Here is a 21,919-nt window from a genome sequence, read left to right on the forward strand (position 1 = left end):
TAGAAAGTTTTAACTGTGGGGATATTGGGACATGTTTGGAGGAAATCAAGCCAAAATTAAAAGCATCCCATCTGTGTGCATTTAGACAAGAGTTTAAATGATAAAAAAGAAATGAATGCTGTTTGGAAATGCAGGCCGCAGTTTGAGCCCGTTCCAGTCCAGAGTGTCCTCTTGAAACTCCAGTCCCAGATGTTTCCTCAGAAAAGGAATAGCAGAATTTAAACAAACAGACTCATGTCAAATAGCTGTTTTTTATATGCCGCTCAACAGATTGCAAATGCTTTTGTGAGAATATGTGAGCAGCAAAACTGAATTGACCTTTTTGTTTTTCCTAGTGAGCTTTTGGAAGATCTGGAGCGCAGTCCCCATGCGGCAGCCATAGCAGAATGCTTTGTGGAGAGGGTAAGCACATGACCAATAATTGCCCAATGCCCAATTTCTTCCTGTTAAACACCTTACTGGAAGACAAAGAGTTTGTGTTTTAATGCACGTCATTCTAAGGGAAATTCAGTTTTGTTAATGTGTTATGTTGGAGCCTTCGCTTGGCAGTATGGCAGAAGCACAAAGAAAGGTCTGGGTCAGAAAAACAGTTGGACTCTGAAACCTAAACATATCTGCGAACTGTGTTGAACTTTTAACACATGCACACGTCCGTGCATTTGCAGACAATTTTGGTGCTCTTGTCGCCACACCACAATGACACAACAATGAGCAGACCAGGCTGGGATGAGAACCAGACAAGGACATCATTGTTTGGGGTGGTAGAGGGGTTGAATGTGCTCATTCCTCTTTCTGCAATGATTTGTTTCTTGGTTTAGAAAAGGACATCGTTCTTTACCTTTCAGTTGCCAGAGGCAGTGTCTCAAGCACCAAGACCCAATGTTTACCTCCTGCTGAAACGGCCACTGTTAGGATCAATTAGCACTGGCCTAGGAAGCACAGAGTACATTTGATTAAGCCATTACCGGTGGGTTATTTTGAGGTTTTAGCTCAATTTAACCTTCTCTAATTCCTAAGAGTCAAGTTTTTTTTCCCCCATAATCTCAGCAGCATCAAAAAGTCCAAAACTTGTTCCAAATCAAAGCAATGCCTCTAGTTATCAGGCCCCAAATAGAGCAAATATTTGATGTGTTTACAGATGTAGTTCAGTGAATGTAACTGAAGCTGTGTTGCCCATATCTGGTCAGATCTGGGTATCGTGGCCATTGCCAAAGCAGATGACGGGGTTCACTTGATTGGGTTGTTCTGGTACTGCTTCTGTTTTTGGTACACAAACATTTAGTGGAAAAATCTCACACATACTGCCAAGTGAATGCCAGTCTAGATTGTGCCATTTTTTTTCTTCTTCTGTCTGTTATATTTTTGTCTGGTTTCATAACACCACACTATGCATATATTTGAACAGCATGTCCAAAATTAAAGTGTTTTTTTGTTGGTAGAATAAAAGTGTTATCATACAATCAGTTAAATCAATTAATTATGATTTTTGATGTGTGTGTGTTTGTGTGCTTTTTTAGAGTGAAGCTTTTGACATTTACACCATATACTGCATGAATTACCCCAAGTAAGTGAAGAATATTTCTGTTTCTCTGATATTATGTATATTACAGAAACGTTTGGAGCAATTTATATACTGTTTTAACAGTATGTGCAGATGAATGCACACTGCAAGTGTATTTAGTTGAAATATATTTTAAATATATATTACTAATACTTATATATAACTTTTTTTAATCCTACATTAAATTGATTAAAACTTTGGTAACATTTTAGTATGGGGAACACTATAAACTACGACTTTTACCTCAATAAACTCATTTACTGCTTATTAATAGTTAGTACGGTAGTTTTTGAAACATTTAAGTTTAGGGATTGGTAGCATTAAGGGATGTGAATATGGTCATGCAGAATAAGGCATTAATATGTGCTTTAATAAGTACTAATAAACAGCCAATGCACTAGTAACAAGCAAGAATTGAACCCTAAAATAAAGTTACCGTCTTAAGTACTGAAAACCCATTAATGCTGTTGCACAATTATGGCATTTTTGTGGAAAACATAATTAGATTCATGTGATGTAGATGTCAACCACAATGATGTATAATCATGTAAGATATTTTTGATGAATGTCGTGTGAATTTAATTAGTCAGTGTTAGCTATATGTCTAGTGGATAAATTAGACATATCAGAGGCAGACATGCTTGGGTGATGACTACTTGGAAATACTTTTCAGCCCCTCTCTTAGTATTCCCATGGGCCTGTGGTACAACAGCAACAGATGTTCTGCTAGAGCTGGTTCTGATCCACCTTTAGAGAATTAGCTGTTGCATATTGATACACATTAAACACTGCATTCGTCTTAACACAGATTCTTGAGAGAATATTTATTATAAATATTTGACATGGCAGTACTCGTATGCATCTAATGGTGCTGAAACACTAAGTTACAGCAAGAAAAATGGAAGAAGCAGGAGGTTTCACCAAAACAAAAGAATACCATATTGTTCCGAATAGAAGACACTCACCCCCCAAGATGTATCTTTTGGAAAAATGGCTTTTTGATAAAGAAAATGCTTTTAAAAAATCATTTTCATACTGAATTTTTTCATATTAAAATTGTTGTTTTTAAAGTATGGTAAATACTTTGTCTGGCTATCACCAGACCAAGCTCAATTTAAGATTGAACATTGGTCTGGGGAGTCTGCTATGTATTTAGTAGCACAAGAAACGTGATAAACAAACATAAATTTAACCCGCCAATAGCGCGCCAGGTGGATAAGCCAGTCTGTGATTGGTTCCTGCAAAAGTGTAACAGAAGCAGTAGAAATGAATGTACAGGTTTCCAGACTGAGCTGCAGGGAGAAATCAAATCGCCGGCAGATCAGGCTGGGTTTACCCAGTCTAGTAAATACTGGTAAAATGTACAAACTATCACATTTAAAAAATAAACACTTTTTGGCATCCTATAAAAATAACCTATAGCCCAACTGAATTATATAACAATTAGGCTATCTATCTATCTGGGCTGTTGCGGGTGTGTTATAGACATGTAAAAGTCTAGATCATAAACCGTAAAAGAATATGGACGACGCGACTTCATTCGCTTCCGCTGAAGAAAAGTGAAGCCTCCGGAGGTCCTAATATGGCGCTGACATCTTGCGCAGATGTGGGACCGAGTCTGTGCAGTAGAGAGCAGGAAGTAGAGCCGCGATATCAAAAGCCCACCCACACTCTCGCAGATGCAGAACAATTCATTATGTTGGTGTGAAATAAACAGTTATGGAAATGTAGAAATTAAAGCTAAAGCTCCAATCTCCTCCCGAAAATACTGAAAAAAGTCTGTTGGTGCCTCAGTGACGACTTCACTCAGAGAAGCTGTCAATCTCAGCTGTCAATCATGACGTCACACCCCCCGTTTTTATAGCATCAAATAACAACTAAAACTAAACTTATTTAAAAAACGAACACTTGAAATGAAATCAGCGTGATAAAAGCTGCATAAAATGACAGAAACTAACTTTGGGAAAAAATTATATGAAGTGTAATTTGATTGTTTGGTTTGTGTCGCGTCCATAAGAATGCACAGAGGGGCGGGGGTTATGAGCTATACTGGGCTGTGGGCGATCGAGATGTTTTGGCTACCGAGTGCGGCAGGCTTGGTCTAGACCCTGAATATAAGGCAAACCCGTTATTTTAGATTTAGAAAAAAACGTCTTTTATTTTAAAAAAGTATTTTATTCTGAAAAATACGGTATTTCTAAGGTCTATTTAACATTCATTAACTCAATGCAAAGTGTGTGAGTGTTTTTGTAAGTACATTTGTAGGTTTACAGGCCCATCGGCTGAATGCATTACCGCAGGCCTTATGATAAGATGAAGTGCTCTCAGGCAAAGCTGCCAAACTGATGAGTCTCCCAGTAGACCACCCTGTTTAAATGTCTTCCTCCCTGTTTCCGTCCAGCTCAGTAAGCGTCCTGCGGGACTGCATGAAGACTGAGAGCCTGGTGCGCTTCTTCCAGGAAAGGCAGGCCACCCTGTGTCACTCGTTGCCTCTGGAGACCTACCTGCTGAAACCGGTGCAAAGGATTCTTAAATACCACCTTCTACTGCAGGTCAGTGGAGTACAATGCAGTGAATCAGTAGGGCAAATGGGGCCATGCTAACCAACCAAACCCTGACCCTTCAAAAAGAAATGTAGAACATATGTCAGACTGTACAGCTGATATGTTGTCTCCCCCTTGTGGTAGGAACTATCCAAACACTTTGATAAAAGTGATCCAGGGTACGAGGTGGTAGAAGATGCCATTATAACCATGACAGCAGTTGCCTGGTACATCAATGACATGAAGAGGAAACAGGAGCACGCAGTCAGACTGCAGGTAATCCCAGACATCAAATGCACCCGATACACTATCAAATATTCTGTAAGTGTGAGATTTCAAGGCATTGGGTAAATGTAAAATGCAAAAACAAATTTTATAGGAGATTGAGAGCTTGTTGCTGAATTGGACTGGTCCTGATCTCAGCGGTTTTGGGGAACTGGTTCTTGAAGGTTCCTTCCGGGTTCAGCGTGTGAAAAAGGAAAGAGCATTCTTTCTTTTTGACAAAATGCTTCTCATTGCCAAGAAGAGGCTGGATCATTTCATATACAGTACTCACATCTTTGTAAGTCATCATAATTTGTCATCAGATTTCAGTTTTCTTTCCAAATCTACCGTAAATCTACTGTATATTTACAGGATTTGGGATATGCCGGCCTCATGTTGTTCTGATTTGGGATATACCGGCCTCATGTTGTTCTGATTTGGGATATGCAGGCCTCATGTTGTTCTGATTTGGGATATGCAGGCCTCATGTTGTTCTATTTCTCCCCCTCTCTTCTTTCAAGTGCTGTAATCTGCTCTTAGTGGAAAACATGAAGGATCCCCTCTTTTTTAAGGTGTCTGATCAAACAATCCCAAAACAGCAACACATTGTTCAGGTAAAATATTTAAAAATACAAATATAAGCAAATATATAAAAAGACCCTTTTTATAATGTATATTGAAAACCTTGACCTTAAAAAACGTACTTTATCTGTAGGCTAAAAACCAGGAGGAGAAGCGGCTGTGGCTACATTACCTCAAGAGGATGATAGTGGAGAACCATCCGGCATCCTTGCCCCAAAAAGTAATAGCGATGTTTATATGTGAAACTATCCATGTCTATGTAGCCTACTAATAATGTAGTCAAAATTGACTGGTTGAATTATACATAGTTCACAGAAGGACACTAAATGTTGGCATGTTTGGTTCAGTTAAAACGAACTCTGGTGCGATTGCTCTGTGTTTCATTTGAATAAGTGTGAACGCTGCCATCTGAACCCTGGTGCACACCAAACATATGGACCGAGATGCTGAATAGATGGGTCTCAGTCCGCTTCCAAACAAACTCTGGTGCGGTTCGACTGAAATATGAACACAACACAGACCAAAGACATGTAAATGAATCAAAAATGGACATGATGTCACAAGATACGACCCTAAAAAGGACAGAAAGTTCAAGCTTACTTGTTTTTCCACATCATAGTGGTGATGTTGTCCATCACAGTTCGGTACAGGCATCAGAACCGCGTCTCCTCGCAGCAGATCTTCGCTTGTGTGTGTGACAAAGGGATTTCTGCCACTGTTTTGCCTCCTTTACACATTTTATAAGCTCTTCACGAGGTCTCAGCTGGTCAAAATACCATCAAATGTAGCTACACACATACAGTGAGCGCATTTAGTCCAGCACGCAGCAATGTTTTGGAAAATTATACATCAAAAAAGCTGTTTATCTTTAGATTCGGCGTTAAAATTGACAGTGTGAACACTAAGCGAACCAGGACTAAAAGTGTGTTCACATTAGGCATGTTTGGTGACAATTAAAGCGAACTCTGGTGCAATTGCTCTGTTAGTGCGGTTCAAGTGTGAACGCTGCCATCTGAACCCTGGTGCACACCAAACGAGCGGGCCGAGATGCTGAAAAAATGGGTCTAGGTCCACTTCCAAACAAACTCTGGTGTGGTTCGACTGAAATATGAACGCAACACAGACCAAAGACATGTAAATGAATCAAAAGCAGGATATGATGTCACAAGATGCGACCCTAAAAAGGACTGAATGCTCACGCACAGCTGTTTTTTCTCAGCATAGTCGTGATGTTGCCCATCACAGTTCGGTACAGGCATCAGAACGACGTCTCCTTGCAGCAGATCTTCATTTGTGTGTGTGACGAAGGGATTCCTGCCGCTGTATTGCCTCCTTTACACATTTTATAAGCTCTTCACGAGTTCTCAGCTGGTCAAAATACCATCATATGTAGCTACACACATACAGTGAGCGCATTTAGTCCAGCACGCAGCAATATTTTGCATGTTCAAGTTCCGTCACGAAATATACGTAATAAAAGCCGACCACTCAGGTTGTGAACTTATCCCTATGCCTTTAGGTTTTGAATCTTTAGGTTCGCTGTTAAAATGTCAATGTGAACGCTAAGCGGACCAGGACTAAACGTTTTAGGTTTTTTTTGGTCTGAACCAAGTAAACCGAACTACAAGTGTGAACACATCCTAATGTGCTAAATATCTTAATATGTTTTCCAGGCAAGGCAGGTTCTTGGTGACAACTTCTGTCAGTGTAAGTATTCTCTGCATTCTTGTCATTTTGAATTGTTGAGTGTTTTACTTGCTGTGGATTATTCATGTTTTATATGACATTCAGCCCCGCAGTTTGATCAGGAGCCAATAAGGAAGCCGATGCCTTCTCCAAGACTGGATGATGTTCATAACTACCACAGAGGAAGAAGGCAATCAGGTCTGGCAAATAGTGTTTATTAGAATACCTTAAAACCTCAACCTGCACTGATTCATATACTCATAAAAGTTACTGTCATAACTCCTGACAGAACCACCAGAGTTCATCTACACCCCTGAGAAAGCCAGGAAATGCCTTCCACTCCTTCTAGAGGGAAACCTGCCATACAAGCGTGGGAGGAGACAGTCTGGTGAATAGAATCTAACATTCTGAAACAGGCCTAAAATAATTGTATTTATATACACAGTTGCATATTAAATAATCTTTTTTAATTTTTTGTTAAGTTATATTGATACCGGCACCAATTGTTGTTCTTTTGTACTTTGGCGAAAACTGTTTCTACAGTTTAAAGTCTAAAATCTAATATTTATGTGCCTCAAGCGCCTGCCAAAGATATAGAAGCTGCATTCCAGCAAAGTGGTGAGTTTAAACTTAAGATCTTTCATTTTTTTGTTGCGTTATCTTGTTTTTCTTTGCTCAGTGATGATGTCTTTCAAAATGAATGTGAAAAAGTAAACATACATGGAACAGAGATCTAGATTTAAAGAATGAAAATGTCTTTTTTTTTAAAAGAAAGTAAAATCTGTTTTTCTTTTTCTGATCTGCCATGGCTTCACTGCTCATGAAATCCAGGTTCTTTAAAGGTGTGAATTTCATTTTCTTCCATTTAACATTGTACATACAGGCTTAATTATATACATTTTTACAACATAATACAACCTTGTAGCAACTAGGGGTTGCACAGACTGGTCGACTGACGCTTTAAGACTAGTCGCTGTTCATGGCCTATAGAGGGTGCAACAGGATAAGAATCTTTGAAAGGGATAGTTCACCCAAAGATGAAAATTAGCCCATGATTTACTCACCCTCAAGCCATCCTAGGTGTATATTTACATTATTTTTTCAGACAAATACAATCTGAGATATATTAAAACATGTCCTGGTTAATCCATGCTTTAAAATGGCAGTGAATGGGATCCATCATAAAAGTAATCCACACGGCTCCAGGGAGTAAATAAAGTCCTTCTGAAGCGAATCAATTGGTTTTTGTAAGAAAAATAATCCATATTTAACACGTTAAAATATCTAGCTTCCGCCGGACCGCCTTCCATATTCAACTCACGAAAAAAGCGTAACTGGCGCGACGTATGACTAGAACGTAGCGTAAGCGATTTGAACTGCGAGAGGCGTTACACTTTCTGGATTATAATGGACGGATGCAGTTTTTTGGGCTTGAAATTTTGGCCTCCCATTCACTGCCATTATAAAGCTTGGATTAGCCTGGGCATTTTTTAATATAACCCTGATTGTATTTGTGTCATATACACCTAGGATGGCTTAAGGGTGAGTAAATCATGGGGTAATTTTCATTTTTGGGTGAACTATCCCATGAAGTCCACTTTTACGCTCCTTTTCCAAACAGTTAAAATAACAAATAAATGCATACTCAGAGAGTGCTCCACAAGATTTTTTCGATTATACCATCTGGATGCTCAAAATTGATCGGGTGAACACGTTTTAAAATTGAATGTACATGCAAGTTAATCGCCCTTCTGCGCTGCTGCAGACAGTAGCTCGCACAAAGAAAAAAATTCAGTATCGCAGAAATATATTGTCAACACTGTTGTGTGATTTATCAATGAAATAGCTTAGAAACTGAAAGGTTCTAGCATATATCTTCGTAACTAAAACCCACAGCTTCACTATTAGTATAGAGATGCTGCGAGGTAGAATTCATTTACATGCAATCGCTCTCTCACTAATGTATTCATATACATATAATCTTTACTGTGCTTTCCATATCTCTATCGGATTTAGAACGAGCAGAAATCTAAGAAAAATATAACAACCCAAAGACAAAAGCTGTTATGTAGGAGCAATAGCCTTGTAAGCAGTGCTGTGTCATTTGCCATAGCTGTGCACAAGGCAACCCGCGTTCGAGGTTCAGGCTTATTTGTTTAGTTGACATCGACATCGAACTTTCACCACATAAATGTCGTCAACCCCTAGTAGCAACAGGGTTTGTTTACTCAGCCATGATAAAATGTTATTCAAGGGTAATTATATGTATGTTATTTATATTTCTAAATATCTGTACTTTTGTCCATTAATGGGTTCCCAGGCTGGCAGTGAAGGGGAGTTGTGCCCACAGGCCGATAGCATGGGCTCTTCAGGCAGTACCAGTACGCTGGCATCTTCCGTCATTGAAGTTGAATCTGGCCGTGATGATCTGGCTTTATGTCAGGATGAGGATGACATGACCCCACTCCCTCCACCACCGACACTGTCCATTACTGAGGAAATCATGCAGTTCATTAACCAGAGCCGTGCTCGACAAGGCATGGCAGAGTTAACGTCTGAAGTGGTACATATAGCACAAAAACATTTTGACACCTCAAACAATATGCAGAGATAGTAATTGCTGTAGTAACTCAGCACAAAGCTTCTCTGCCTCTGGTATTTACATTGACATCAGTGATTTTGTAGCAGTAATGCTGTTCGTTTGTTAATGTAAGCTTCTAGTTATTAATATTTTTTTGTTTTTGTCTTCCATAGCGCCAGTTGACTCCAGAGTCCCTGGAAGTCCAGCCACTGGAGGCACAGCAGTCAGATGAATCTAAACCACTAATATCTGAGGTGGATGAAAATAAACATCAGACCAACAATACCAAAATATCAGAGGCAGACAATAAACTGGTGAATGGTTCAGAGAAAGATGAGATCAGCCATCCATCCTGTGAAGCAAATGTTGCTTCACCAGAGGAGCTTGAGAGAGCATCATCCCCATTGCATACCTCCAAAGAAGTGAATCAACCAGAAGAGTTGACATTACCAGAGCCCAGTCATGGTGAATCATCCAAACCAGAGATGGAGAAGACCATAAGTGAAAAAGGGGAAAAAGATACTGAGGACTCTGTTAGTAAAAGTGAAGAGCCTCATCTATCTGATAATTTGGACAAAACTGATGACACAGCATGTGAGGCCAGTTCAGCTTGTGCTACTGCATTGAAAGCAACAGACAACTCTCTTGTCCCCAAAGTAGAACCTGAGCAAAAACTGACCAAAAGTGACAAGCAGATTATTGAGAAGATTCGCAGCTATTATGAGGCAGCAGAGGCAGGTGTCGAGGAGGGTCAGACGGCACGAAGGAACAGCTTCTCTGATATTCCTACAGGATTAGTGAAGGATTCGGTGTCCCGATTCAATGTTTGTGTTCACCAAGACAGTCTAGTTGAGTCTGAGATTGGCCACTCAGACTGTGTTGAAAATAACTCAGCATCTTCATTACTCCCAATATCAGACCAAGCCGACCAGACTTTCAACCACCTGGAATCTGTTAATACAGCCATTCCTCTCTCACATTCAGATGTTATTCAAGAACAAAAAGAAAAAATTGACAGCAAGACTGCAGAAAAAAAGGATGTAGAAATTTGTGAGTTCAGTCCCTGTAGGAAGGGGAAAGAAAGAATTGGCCAAGAGTCTCAGAACAATCTGAAAGTCCCTCTCACAAGAGAGAACAGCTGTGATGAACACACAGATGCTCCTGAGAAAATGAAGGCATCTATAAATTGCACAACAACCCTCGTACAATGTGATCAAGGCACTTCAGACCCATCTAATCCGCAGATGACTGAGGCAGCTGATACATCTCTTCAATATGGAAGCAGAACCAAAGCTAGAATGTCTTCTAATGGAAGCCTGGATAGCCTTCCCAGTCAGATTAAAGTTGGGCGGTGGTCTCGTCATGGCAAGGTGGTAACATGTAGTCATACCCTTTACGAAGGAATGACAGAGGCACCCGATTTAGGATTTTTTGAGGGTGGACCAGTCAACCAATGCTTGGTAGAGAACTCAGAAAAGATACTTAATAAAGTGCAAATGCTTGCACGCATGTACACTGCCAAGTCAAGCAGCATGAAGGTACCACTCCATCAGAAGAAAACACGAGTGAGTAGGGCATTATGGTCAGTGGAGGGAAAAGGAAGCACTTCACCTAAGTCACAGCAACAACAGCTGCACCAGGGGGATATGAGAATACTAAGTCAGCCCACAGGTGAGCTCTTATTATCTTGTGTGATGGCAAAACATGTTATTTGAAATATGTTAAATAAAATGTTGCATATTGTTTTTTGCAGAAGAATCGTCAGTACCCACACCTACTGAGCCTTTTGGTCACATCATTTTAAGGGAGAAGCTGTCTACAATGTATCAGCAAGAAAATGATTGTAATCTCATTGGGCCTCCAGATGAGATCTCAACAATTGGATCTAATTCATTGTCTTTTTCTTCTGCTGAATCCTCTGCTACTTCAGTTGAAATATTAACAACTGTTATGGAATCACAGGTCTCTGTGATATCAGACCATAGAGAAAGCTCCTTAGAAGAATGTGAGTCTAAACTACATGAAGGAGCTCAATCCTTGTCACTTCCAACTTCTGGAACTCATGTCCAAGAAATGCCATCCAACCTCTCTGGATTTCCTTTGGATGAGCATGCTTACAACATACTACAGTCCAATCAGGAGAACTGTTCAAATGTTGGGGACAAATTCATTGCAATAAATAGGATAGAAGAAGGACAGATATTGCAAGAGGAAAAGCCTGCTTTTGTGAGCAATTCTGGCCCAAGTAGTGAACATTTTGTTGACCCAGTAGTCATTAAACCTTTAGAAGAAGAGACTCACTGTGTGGAGGAGAAAAGTGCCTCAATTGTACAGTATTGTGAAAGAGCATTGACCATAGATGATAAACAAGATGAAATGTCTACAGGACATTTGGAATCCAAGCAGGTCCAAGATGATATTGAAACCACTAGCTTGGTGGAAATAACAACTGTTGTGACCTCTGTTAACGAAATAGGTGCATGTCTCCCATTACAGTTAGCAGCGTCCTTGAAAAACCCTCCTACAACCACTCTGATCGTCTCTGAGGGATCAGAGCAGTCATACCCTTTGGCCCAGCTGCAGGAGGATACAACTAGCCCTACACAACGGACTCCTCTGCTTGATACATGCGAATGTAGTCCACTGGATGTTAAATCCAAAGAAGACCTGAGCAATAATTCAAAGTCTTTGAGCCCACCCTCTACACTCCCTTTAGGTGGACCTTCTTTGGATGAGCTTCCAAGGTTTACTAGCCAAAGACCTTCTAATCTACCCTCCACTGCTGGAAAGAGGAGTCCCTTTGCCAATTGGAATTCATCATCTCCAGTCGCTCAAAGGTAGTCACAAACCAAGCTGTAGTTAAAGGGTGTACCCAGTTGATATTTAGATTATGGTATTGTAGTTTATATAACAGCAGTAAACTATTTGATTGAATTTTAATCTGTATCTTATCTTGATTTACAGAGTGCCACAAATGAGGACTGATGAACAGATTCAGGATACTTCTGATTTTGGTCTTTCTCATAACAGACCATCTTTATCCCATACTCTGAATGATAAGCCTTTGAACATTCCCTTTGGTTGTGGACGTTCATTAGATGCAAAACCACCCTCTGCCTTTACCCCAAACTTGCGAATGCGGTCACCATCTCCAAATAGAGGTGCCCAGAACTCCAGACCTTCCTCAGCAGCCTCAGCTCTTGCAAAGTCTCTTGCTGCCTCTTGTATCAGTCAGACGATTTCTCAAAACATGGCCAAGAGAGGTGCACATCTTCAGAGTGCTTCCCCACCTGTAAGCTCCTCTCCTCTGCCCACATCTTCTGTAAGACTGAGGTCACCATCACCTAAATCCATCACCTTGGACTTAAGTGTGGAGTCAGGTTTTAGAAGTGCATCCAGCAATGGGGTAGAAACCCCCCAAGGTCAACCCCCAAGGTCTTCTCCATCCCCATTTAGATCAAACAGTCTTCGATCTAGTCCAGCCACAATTCAGACCCCTCCTCCTTTTCGTAGTCAACGGTCAATATCCCCTGCACCTCCAGTTAGCCTCCATTCAACTCCATCTCCTAACAGCCAAAGCTCCGCTGCTCTTGAACAGCCTCTTTACACCAATTTAAATAGCAATAACAACAATAACAACATTATGAGTAATAACGGGGTGGCCACTAACCATAATAAAGCACCAAACTCAAATGTGGGTGGACTCCCTCATTTCCACGATCCTCAAAGAACAACCTTGCACAATAGGGTGGCTCGGCCCTTCCCGTCCTCCGAGCCCAGCTCTCGTGTACAGTCCCCCTCTATTTGCCCATCTCCAATCACTCGAATCTGCTCTCCTCCACCTGCCTCGAACCATTCAAATCATCTGGTAACAAAGCCACCAAATCCCAGAGCCCCCAGGCAAGGTGGCTTTTTTACCCCTCTATCTTTGGACATCTCAAGATCAAGGTCCGCTTGTTCAGTATCTCCCTGTGGGAGCCCCAGAATCACCTCTCCACCCCCTATTGGCATTCCTACAAGTGTATGGGGCTTTGCTAATCCACAGCCAAGGAATCCCACATTATCAAATGCATGTTCTCCTACAAAAGCGGAAATAAACTCTACACCAAAAGGCACCAGAATCAACTCTCCTACCCCAATGGGAATGTCTCCATGTTCAGCAACCATCTCTCAGAGCCAGAGGAGGCTACGAGGAAACAGTTTGCCCTTTGTTGCTCTAGGGGATAGACCACCCAGTCCAAAAAGACAGGAACGCAGGTCTTGGGCAGAAAGTGGACGATGGTCAGTGGGTTCAGAATCGGGGTTAATAAGCCCTCGTGGGGGTTCATACAGTGGTAGCCCATCTTCTATCAGCCCTGGCCCTCTTTCTCCTGTCAGACTAACAGCCGAAAGGACCAGTCATAACGGTAAACATTTTACAAGCATTGCCTGGCCGGACGTACACGATCTGTTGATTAAATACAACACAGAGCCCAATACTGAAACCAATGCTTTGTCCTACACCGAGACAGAGCAAGATGACATAGAGGTTGCAGAATCTACATGTCGGAGCACCCTGATCTGTCCCTATGTCGCTCCAGCCAGCCCAAATGAGAGAGAGACTCCCATTAGTTGCCCAGCTGAGGGCAGTGAAGACAGTGAAGACAGTGTTATTAACCAAGGGTCCAAAACAACATTAAAAACGAGTTATGCCACCACCGTCAACTTGCAGATTGCTGGGAGTGGGAGGATAGCATCCTTTAGCAATGCACAAGTCAGCCTGACTCAAACACTGTCCCCTGTAGCAGACAGCCAGAGCAGGAGAAGGGTCAGCATCAATAGCTGCAACTTCTCAATGCAGAACTGCAAAAGGCTGTGAGTGGTGTGCTCCTGAGGTCTAGTATGGTGCCTCATTCTTCAAAGACACTTTATCTGGCACTTTAGCATGTAGAAGAGGAGTCAGCTTAGAGATCCAAGTCCACTTCACTCAGAGGGGGAAAATTAACGGACAACAAAATACGGGTGTCAGCCAGTTGGTCAGTGATTTTATTTTATTTTTTAACCCTCAACCCTACTTTCTGGCCAAGATACCAGTAAAACATAAAAAAATGACTGCTTTGCTATATTTGGCAGTGTATATTTTATTGCTTTTGAGACTCTGTAATATGCAAATTCATTATGTAATTGAACTAAAGCCTCTGTCATTCAAGGCCTTTAGTCGGCTGTGATATATTAAGAACTTATTTATGAAGTAGTTGTTTTCAGGCACTTAACTCTTGTTTCTTTGTTTTGCACATTTTTCTCGAATGTGGTCCAGACGTGTCTGGAAGATAGTGTGTTTCAGACAAAACATTCTCATGTATGTTGTGTTCTATACAAATTTGCTTAAAACATTTAAAAACAAGGGAACATGAATCGCTGCTTTGATTGATGTTAATACGAACATCAAAACATCTGATACTTTGCGTTGATGAAAATGTTTGCTGTACAATTAACAAAAAAGCATTCCATCATGCTTAAGAACTGTACTCTGGTGTGGACTAAGACAAGGTAATGCTGATCAAATGGACTCTTGGACTTTCTGTTTTAAATGTATTTTTTAATGTAAAAAATGTTGTTGATTTCTAAATGAGATTGTCACATTCAAATAACGCTTAAGCCAATTAAACATATATCTCAGATTTGTTTACCTATGGCCTTTATGCTCCACATCATGCCTGCCATATTCTGTAAAGAAAACAAGTGTTCAGTCTGCTCTCTGTACTTAAAAAAAAATACATGATTGTCACACTGTAATGTGCCCTCAGTTATTTGTAACTAAATAAAACCTGCATAGTGTAATTATGATTGTGCAATTGTGTTACCAGAACCTTTTGTAAAAACAAATGGTAGTTTGCTAAGAAACAAGTGATAAAATGGTAGATCTTGTATGGGTGTGTCTGAGAGTATGACCTTAAGTGAATTGTTTGTAACTTAGCTTCACGTTTCAGTGCAAGTTTAAGTGTGGGTCGGAGCAATGGGGCGTGCCGAAAGGTCTTTTGGTCACAAAAGCTGCCTGTTCCACATAAAGGTGGGCCTAATTTATTATTATGTCAGCTTTGGAATTCCATAGGGGTATTAGGTATGACTTATATACTGGTTTAACGCTGACTGACTGGCCTTTTAAAAGTAATACTATTACTTTACCCATTACTCCTGGCCAACAGTAATTAGTTACACTACTTATTAAGTTTCATTACTTTTCCATTACACCCCCAAAAATTGGTAATTGCATAATTTTTCATTACAATCCATGAAAATTACAGATAAATTAAGAGTACAACTGGCTTAAATGGATGACAAGCCACAATTTTTTAACAACTTCTGTTATTTAAAGGGGTGGTTGATTATGACGGCGGCCACGGCACCTGGGGGTAAGGACAGAGAGGTGAGAGAACGGAGCAGGCAGCACAAGGAGCGACAGAGACGAGAGAGTGGAGAGAAGAGAAAAGAAAAGAGGGAGAAAAAAAAAAACTTTTCCGGTTCCCGGACACACTGCCGCTCGGTCCGCAGCCAGCCGAGAGGCTCTTCCTCGCGGTCCCATGCGATGGCACTGGACGCTTGGTGGACGGCTCGATCCTCCTCCGCCCCCTGGCGGCCGGCGGTGGCTCCTCCTACTGAGGGCAGCCGGCAGCAAGTCCCGCGCTCCCTGCTCCTCCCCAACATGGCGGACGGCAGCAGGCTCCGGCTCAGGGCAAGCGCTGGCGACTCCTCCGCTCCCTCTCGGACGGCAGCCACCCCACCTCGACCCAGGGGCACGGCAGCGAGCTGTCCGTCCCACCGGATCTTCACTCGCTCCAGCACCACCGCCTCGGGCAGCCACTCGTGGTCTTCTCTCTTCCGCGCTGCCCGAACTCCTCAGCACCGCGATCCCCCTCAGCAGCGAGGGCTCTTCGACAGCATGTCCCTCCTTCCTCCCGGGTTTCGGCACCAATGTAACGGAGTTTGTTCGTGTGGGAAGAAGGAGGCGGGAACCGGCGAACATTCAACAACTTTAATAAAATAAATGAACACAAAATGAAAGTAAAAGTGGCAGCCACTCACGGACGACTGCCGCGCACACACATAACAAAACGAAAACAAAACAACCAAATCCAGGCCTGGTCCTCTCTCGTCTGTTGTCGCTCCTCCTTTTTACTCCCGTCACTCCTTCATACTCCGACGGCACGCAGCTGGCGCTCGTCATCACTAATGACCGCGGCCTCGTCCCGCTCTCACGGTCCCTCATCCTCGCTGCTCGCCACAATATTATTACATTATACTATTATACTACAGGATACTACATTATTACTATTAGGTTAGATTGTTTTTCTCTAATAGAGTTTTCCTCTATTATAAGGTGTCCTTTGGCATCTGCTGGATAGCACGGTTGATCACAGTAAAAGAAGCTCAAGTGCAACAGATGCTAGTTTTGAAATGGACCGGTATTTATCGGAAGTAAATCTCACAAGATCTGAGGATCCACTAGTATATTGGGCTCAACAGAATCATCAGTATCCTCACTTAAACCAGCTGGCACTGACATAATTATGTTCAACAGCATTCTCTGTGAAAAGGATCTTTTCCAAGGCTGAAGAAGAATTGTCTAAACCCCAACACACTTTAAAAAATCTGTTCCTCGATTATAATCCTTTCTTCTTCACCCACCCCAAACTGCTGTGCTGCAGTTTGCTCCACTATATTCCCAGTACCAAGCACTACACTGCACAAAATAAAACGGTAACAATTCTTACATTTTCCCACCCCAGACTGCTCTTTTGCAGTTAGTTTGATTACATTCCCTCCACCATAAGCACTGCACTTAACACACATCACTTTTGTTGTTCATACAGTCACTATCCAAACAATTTATAAATAATTAAGTTGTCTTTGTGCAAGTAAAGTCAGACAGAGAAAGATACATATTTTATACCCCGGCAATAGACAAATGTCTGCTCAGGTCATTGGCTCAGGATTAATGGATTTGTCTGCTATTTCTTTGCACAGTAGCTAGGTGTCACTAGTGAGCAATGATTAATGAAGCTTCAGGTAAAGAACCTTTTGGTGAAGCAATGGGCTGTGAGGTCTCAGTGGTGCAGGAAGCCTCATTTTGCCATCACTATAGATAAGGCTAAACCCGTATATCAAATAACATAAACAGCAGTAGCATTTACAAATAACAGCATATCTACAAATTAAGAGAGAACTACAAATAAAATAACATACCATTCTGAAACGTCTCAAAACGATTCAGGCTCAAATTGATAAGGCAATATTAACGCCATTGTTTATTACAATACACCTGAGCATATAACGACCCGTAATGGTAAGGGGTGTGACGTTTCCGGACAACGTGCACTAGGCGGTTAGCGAATCACAATTGGGCCAGCTAACCAATCCGAGCCCATTGCGTATTTCTGAGGGAAGGGCTTAGGGTTGCCACCTTCAATGTGGCAAAATAAGGGACACCCATTCATGACACGACTGTTCATTCACGATTGTTCTAGCGGGCAGCCCAATAAGAAGTGAATTACAGTAGTCGAGGCGAGAGGTTATTAAAGCATTAATTCGAGTTTCGGTAGCTTTAGTGCTGAGAGCAGGGCGCAGTCGGGCAATATTACGAAGGTGGTAGAATGCAGTCTTGGGCTTGAGCTTAAAATGTAAGCGAAGAGTAAAACGTTACACCCAGATTCCTAAAAGTGTGAGATGGAATTAATGTGGTCCCATCAATAGGTAGACTCAATTCAGAATTTCTCAAAAGCGATGGTGGAACGAAAACAGTAACCTCAGTTTTATCGTTACTGAATTTAAGGAAGTTTCTATGTAACCAGATTTTAATGTCCGCAAAACAGGTATTCAATGAGTCCAGGGGAAGAGCAGAGACTGAGCGGGCTGATATGTAAATTTGCAAGTCATCATCATAACAATGATAGGTGAGACCATGACGATGGATAATGTGACCCAGAGGTAACAGATAAATGTAAGGGTCCATCCGTTAGCCCAAAAAAAAACGGATTGTAAAGGCTTGGTCGAAGGAATTCTGCGTGTACGCCTTTTCAGCATTTCTGTTAAATTCACTTAATTTATTGATATCTAATTTTAAATCTGACTTCATGAATAATTTGATCTGACTCCAATTGCATGTGACTCAATTAAGTGTGTTACCTTTAGAGTTTATCAGCTGATCTTAAGATTAGTTGTGATTTAATTTAGATTGTTGATTTTTCTTAATATCTCTTATTTTCGAATATTCGTTCATCAATGGACCCGATATCGCACACTAAGCGTCCGGATTTCGCTAGCTCAAGAACACAACCTACCCAGTTCTGATATTAGTCAGAGGATTGCAGAGTAAATACTTTACCTTTAAGTGGTCGCCTATGCCTTCTCAACAAAAAGTGTAATTTTTGTAATAGACACGAAAGCTGCAACTTGCAGATAGTCAGAAATTTGATTATCTCCAATGCTCCAGTCATTGGGTCCTCTGTATGATCTATCTTGGCAAAAGAGTTGCGGTAATAAAGGACTCCACATTGATCCATACTAGAATAATGATTTCAGAATAATACAAGATAAATCAAGATGAACATTTATTTTGGCCAGACAGAAAAAGTAAATAAGTAAACAAGAATCCATGGTACACAACTGGGGTTGTGATCTGATCCTGAGTTTAGGAGTTTAGCTGTGACATCAGCAGTGAACAGCCAATCACATGCTGTGGATCAGTGAAACTGAGATTAATTTCTCTCTTCTGCAGAATATTACATGATTGAAAAATATTAAGAATTTAAACAAATAGACAGGAAGAAAAGAGCTGTCTATGAAAGAGGATAACTTAAAGAAATATCTTATATGTCAATGCAAGTAAAAGTTATGAAGTTAGTTTAGTTGATATATAGAGAGAATTGAACATTTAAGATCACATGTAATAATTTTTATAGCTTTATTTATTGATTTTAAAGCTTATTTGTATGACCTTTATATAGGCTATTTATATTCATTTTAACTAAGTGCCTATTAATGATTGATTAAAGGGTTAGTTCACCCAAAAATGAAAATTCTGTCATTAATTACTTACCCTCATGTCGTTCGACACCCGTAAGACCATCATGAAGCTTCGAAGCGTTATGAACCAGAGAGCCGAATGATGATTCGGATCGCGTGTCAAACCGCCAAACTGCTGAATCAACTCACTGATTCATAACGCTTCGAAGCTTCATGATGCTGTGTTTTGAAATCGTCATCACTATATAAGTCGTTATTTAGGGTTTTTTTGTGCACAAAAACTATTCTCGTCACTCCATAAAGTTATTTTAGAACCACTGTAGTGAGATGGACTTTGTAACGACGTCTTTAGTACCTTTTAAGGGTCTTGAGAGTGAACCGTGCATTGTGCCAATGGAGGCCTTTCAGAGCCATCAGATTTCAACTAAAATATCTTCATTTGGGTTCCGAAGATGAACGGAGGTCTTACGGGTGTCGAACGACATGAGGGTAAGTAATTAATGACATAATTTACATTTTTGGGTGAACTAACCCTTTAACTAAAATATATAAGGGTAAAATTACATAAATTATATCTAAATCATTCAAAAGTATTATTACTATAAATAAGCATTGTTAAAAGCCAGACGCTTTAGTCTTTAAAAACCATTTGCTATAGTGACCTTTAATTTGGAGTATAAACACGGGGAGTGACTTTATTGCATCAGAGGCGTGTCACTTGTACACGTGATTGGTCCAATTTCAGTTTGAGATGTCTTATCCAGAACAAAACCTGCCCTGGAGCAGGTTAGCCGTGGAGCATAAGTTACTATGGAGATGAACACGGCTAAAAGCCAAACCACTTTAATGGTACCTAAAACCCAGGACTGGCACAAACTAAGCTTAAACATATATGACTAGCCAGCTAAACCAGCTTCATGGTATAGGCCCCTGATCAGCGTAAAAACATAAACACAATTGCAAAGTAATAGTCGGGGAGCCAAAGTCTCAAAAATGGGTTGAACCTGACATGGTCTGCCATACTTTTTATTTGTGTTTTTTCTGTTAGCGTTGACCCTAAGAACCAATAATTGGAGGGACTGCTCTGCCGGAAATATCGCGAAAAAAAAATTGTGGCCATTTTAATGTATGCACCCTTTATTTTTTATCAGAAAATGTGAAAAATGCTTTTTTTCCCTCAAATCCTCAGTGGGTTGGGTAGGCTGTTAATAAATGTATTCCAGATACACAGAACACGTGCTGACAACATCCATGGAAAAAAATAACTTTTAAAACACATTTCTAGATGATTTTGCATCAAGTTAATGCAAAAATATGTTTTCTCACTTTTTCCCAGTATTTTCATCTTTACTTCATTGGCAATCAAGTGAATCAACTATTCCCCCAAGTTATGACATCTGTCAATATGCCATTATTTTCACCAAATAGTATACTCATTCCACAGAAAAAAATATAAAAATCCAACCAAAATCAATGGATCTGTGATGATTTCACTACTAGTTGGCGATCAACAAGCTCAGAACCTCAATAGCATTTTAGGCTACTCTCAAAATTCCGAAAGACATACTGGATATTTAACATGGTTGTTAATGTCCACAGTATTAAACATCATGGCCTAGGCATCTTTTTAATTTCAACATAACCCTGTTCTCCCAATGGAAGAGTGTTGTGATCTTGGCAACTGCTTGGTAGACATCCTGGGCAAGGTTGAGAACTTGTTCTTGCTGCTTAGGACTGACTTTCACCCGGTCGTCCTCACCTAACTGTGGAGTTACATCTGTTATCATCCATGCCTGGCGGTTATACAGGTTAGAGCTTACTCTTCGGGATGCGTCCAGGTATGATATCTCTAGCTGCAGTGACGGGTCTTCAGTCAGACTCATACTTCCAGGCATCTGCTGACTTCCACTGGCTTGAGCTGTTCTGGCTTCTCTTGCTTCCTTCAGGATCTGCTTACATTGGTTTTGGAGGTCCTTCCATATTCTCTTTGCAGTGTTGTAGGAAGAGACTATGGTGTCATCTGGTGTCAACTCAGATATTTGCATCATCTGAGGATTTTTTCCAGAAATAAAATCCATAATTCTCTCATCTCAGGGGGATATGAGGGGGGAAAGTACCATCATTTGAATATACTACCGGGTTTCTACTGATACAAAGCTTAATGCTAAATCACTGAAGTAACCCTTAAAGTTCCTTCAAATTTGAGAGCATGCAGCCAACATTCATTTCTGCTGGAACATTCAGGCTGGAACATACTTTCTGTGGAACAACCATTATTTTACAATTGCCACCTACTTCATTGTGCCTTCTAAGGCGGGCAATCAAGGACTGACATCTGCATGAGGTAACATTCTGAACTCCATGGCTTTCCAAGTATTTACATAATTCATCCCTCAAAGCTGTAACTAAGAATATGGCTCTTTGAAAAAGGGCTCATCTATCCTAGATATGAGTTGGTTCAGTGCAGCATCATATGGAGTGGTGGCAGTACTAGTCCTTTCCTGTGAACGAAGACGCTTTGTCAGGTAGTTGGTCATGCATTCCTTGTGGTACCGGAAGACCTCAGCAATCATATCAGAACACTTGTTTCCATCAGGACCACAAATATTGTGTAGTATCTCTTCATCTTCAAGTTTGTTTGCTTTTTCCCAAACTGCATTCTGTCTGTCATAAGTGGCGATCAAATTTAGGGATCTATTC

General features: G+C 40.8%; 1 protein-coding gene across 5 annotated transcripts in view; it reads left to right on the plus strand.

Moving 5' to 3' along the window:
* The window catches only part of LOC307129862 (pleckstrin homology domain-containing family G member 2-like), a 68,412-nt gene extending 52,734 nt beyond the window's left edge, over positions 1-15,678 (plus strand). For 4 of the 5 annotated variants that reach the window (XM_079822646.1, XM_079822647.1, XM_079822649.1 and 1 more), the window contains 12 exons: positions 336-402; positions 1,518-1,564; positions 3,963-4,113; positions 4,249-4,380; positions 4,484-4,666; positions 4,890-4,982; positions 5,084-5,170; positions 6,624-6,657; positions 6,742-6,834; positions 6,926-7,024; positions 7,216-7,478; positions 8,957-9,085. In XM_079822646.1, coding sequence (XP_079678772.1) covers positions 336-402; positions 1,518-1,564; positions 3,963-4,113; positions 4,249-4,380; positions 4,484-4,666; positions 4,890-4,982; positions 5,084-5,170; positions 6,624-6,657; positions 6,742-6,834; positions 6,926-7,024; positions 7,216-7,373 — 1,144 coding nt within the window. In that variant the 3' untranslated portion in view covers positions 7,374-7,478; positions 8,957-9,085. The other variant, XM_079822645.1, reaches the window with a different exon arrangement.
* Positions 15,679-21,919: the final 6,241 nt, after the last annotated feature.

This window comes from Gobio gobio (genome assembly GCF_949357685.1).
Source record: "Gobio gobio genome assembly, chromosome: 8".
NCBI classification, from domain to species: Eukaryota; Metazoa; Chordata; class Actinopteri; order Cypriniformes; family Gobionidae; genus Gobio; species Gobio gobio.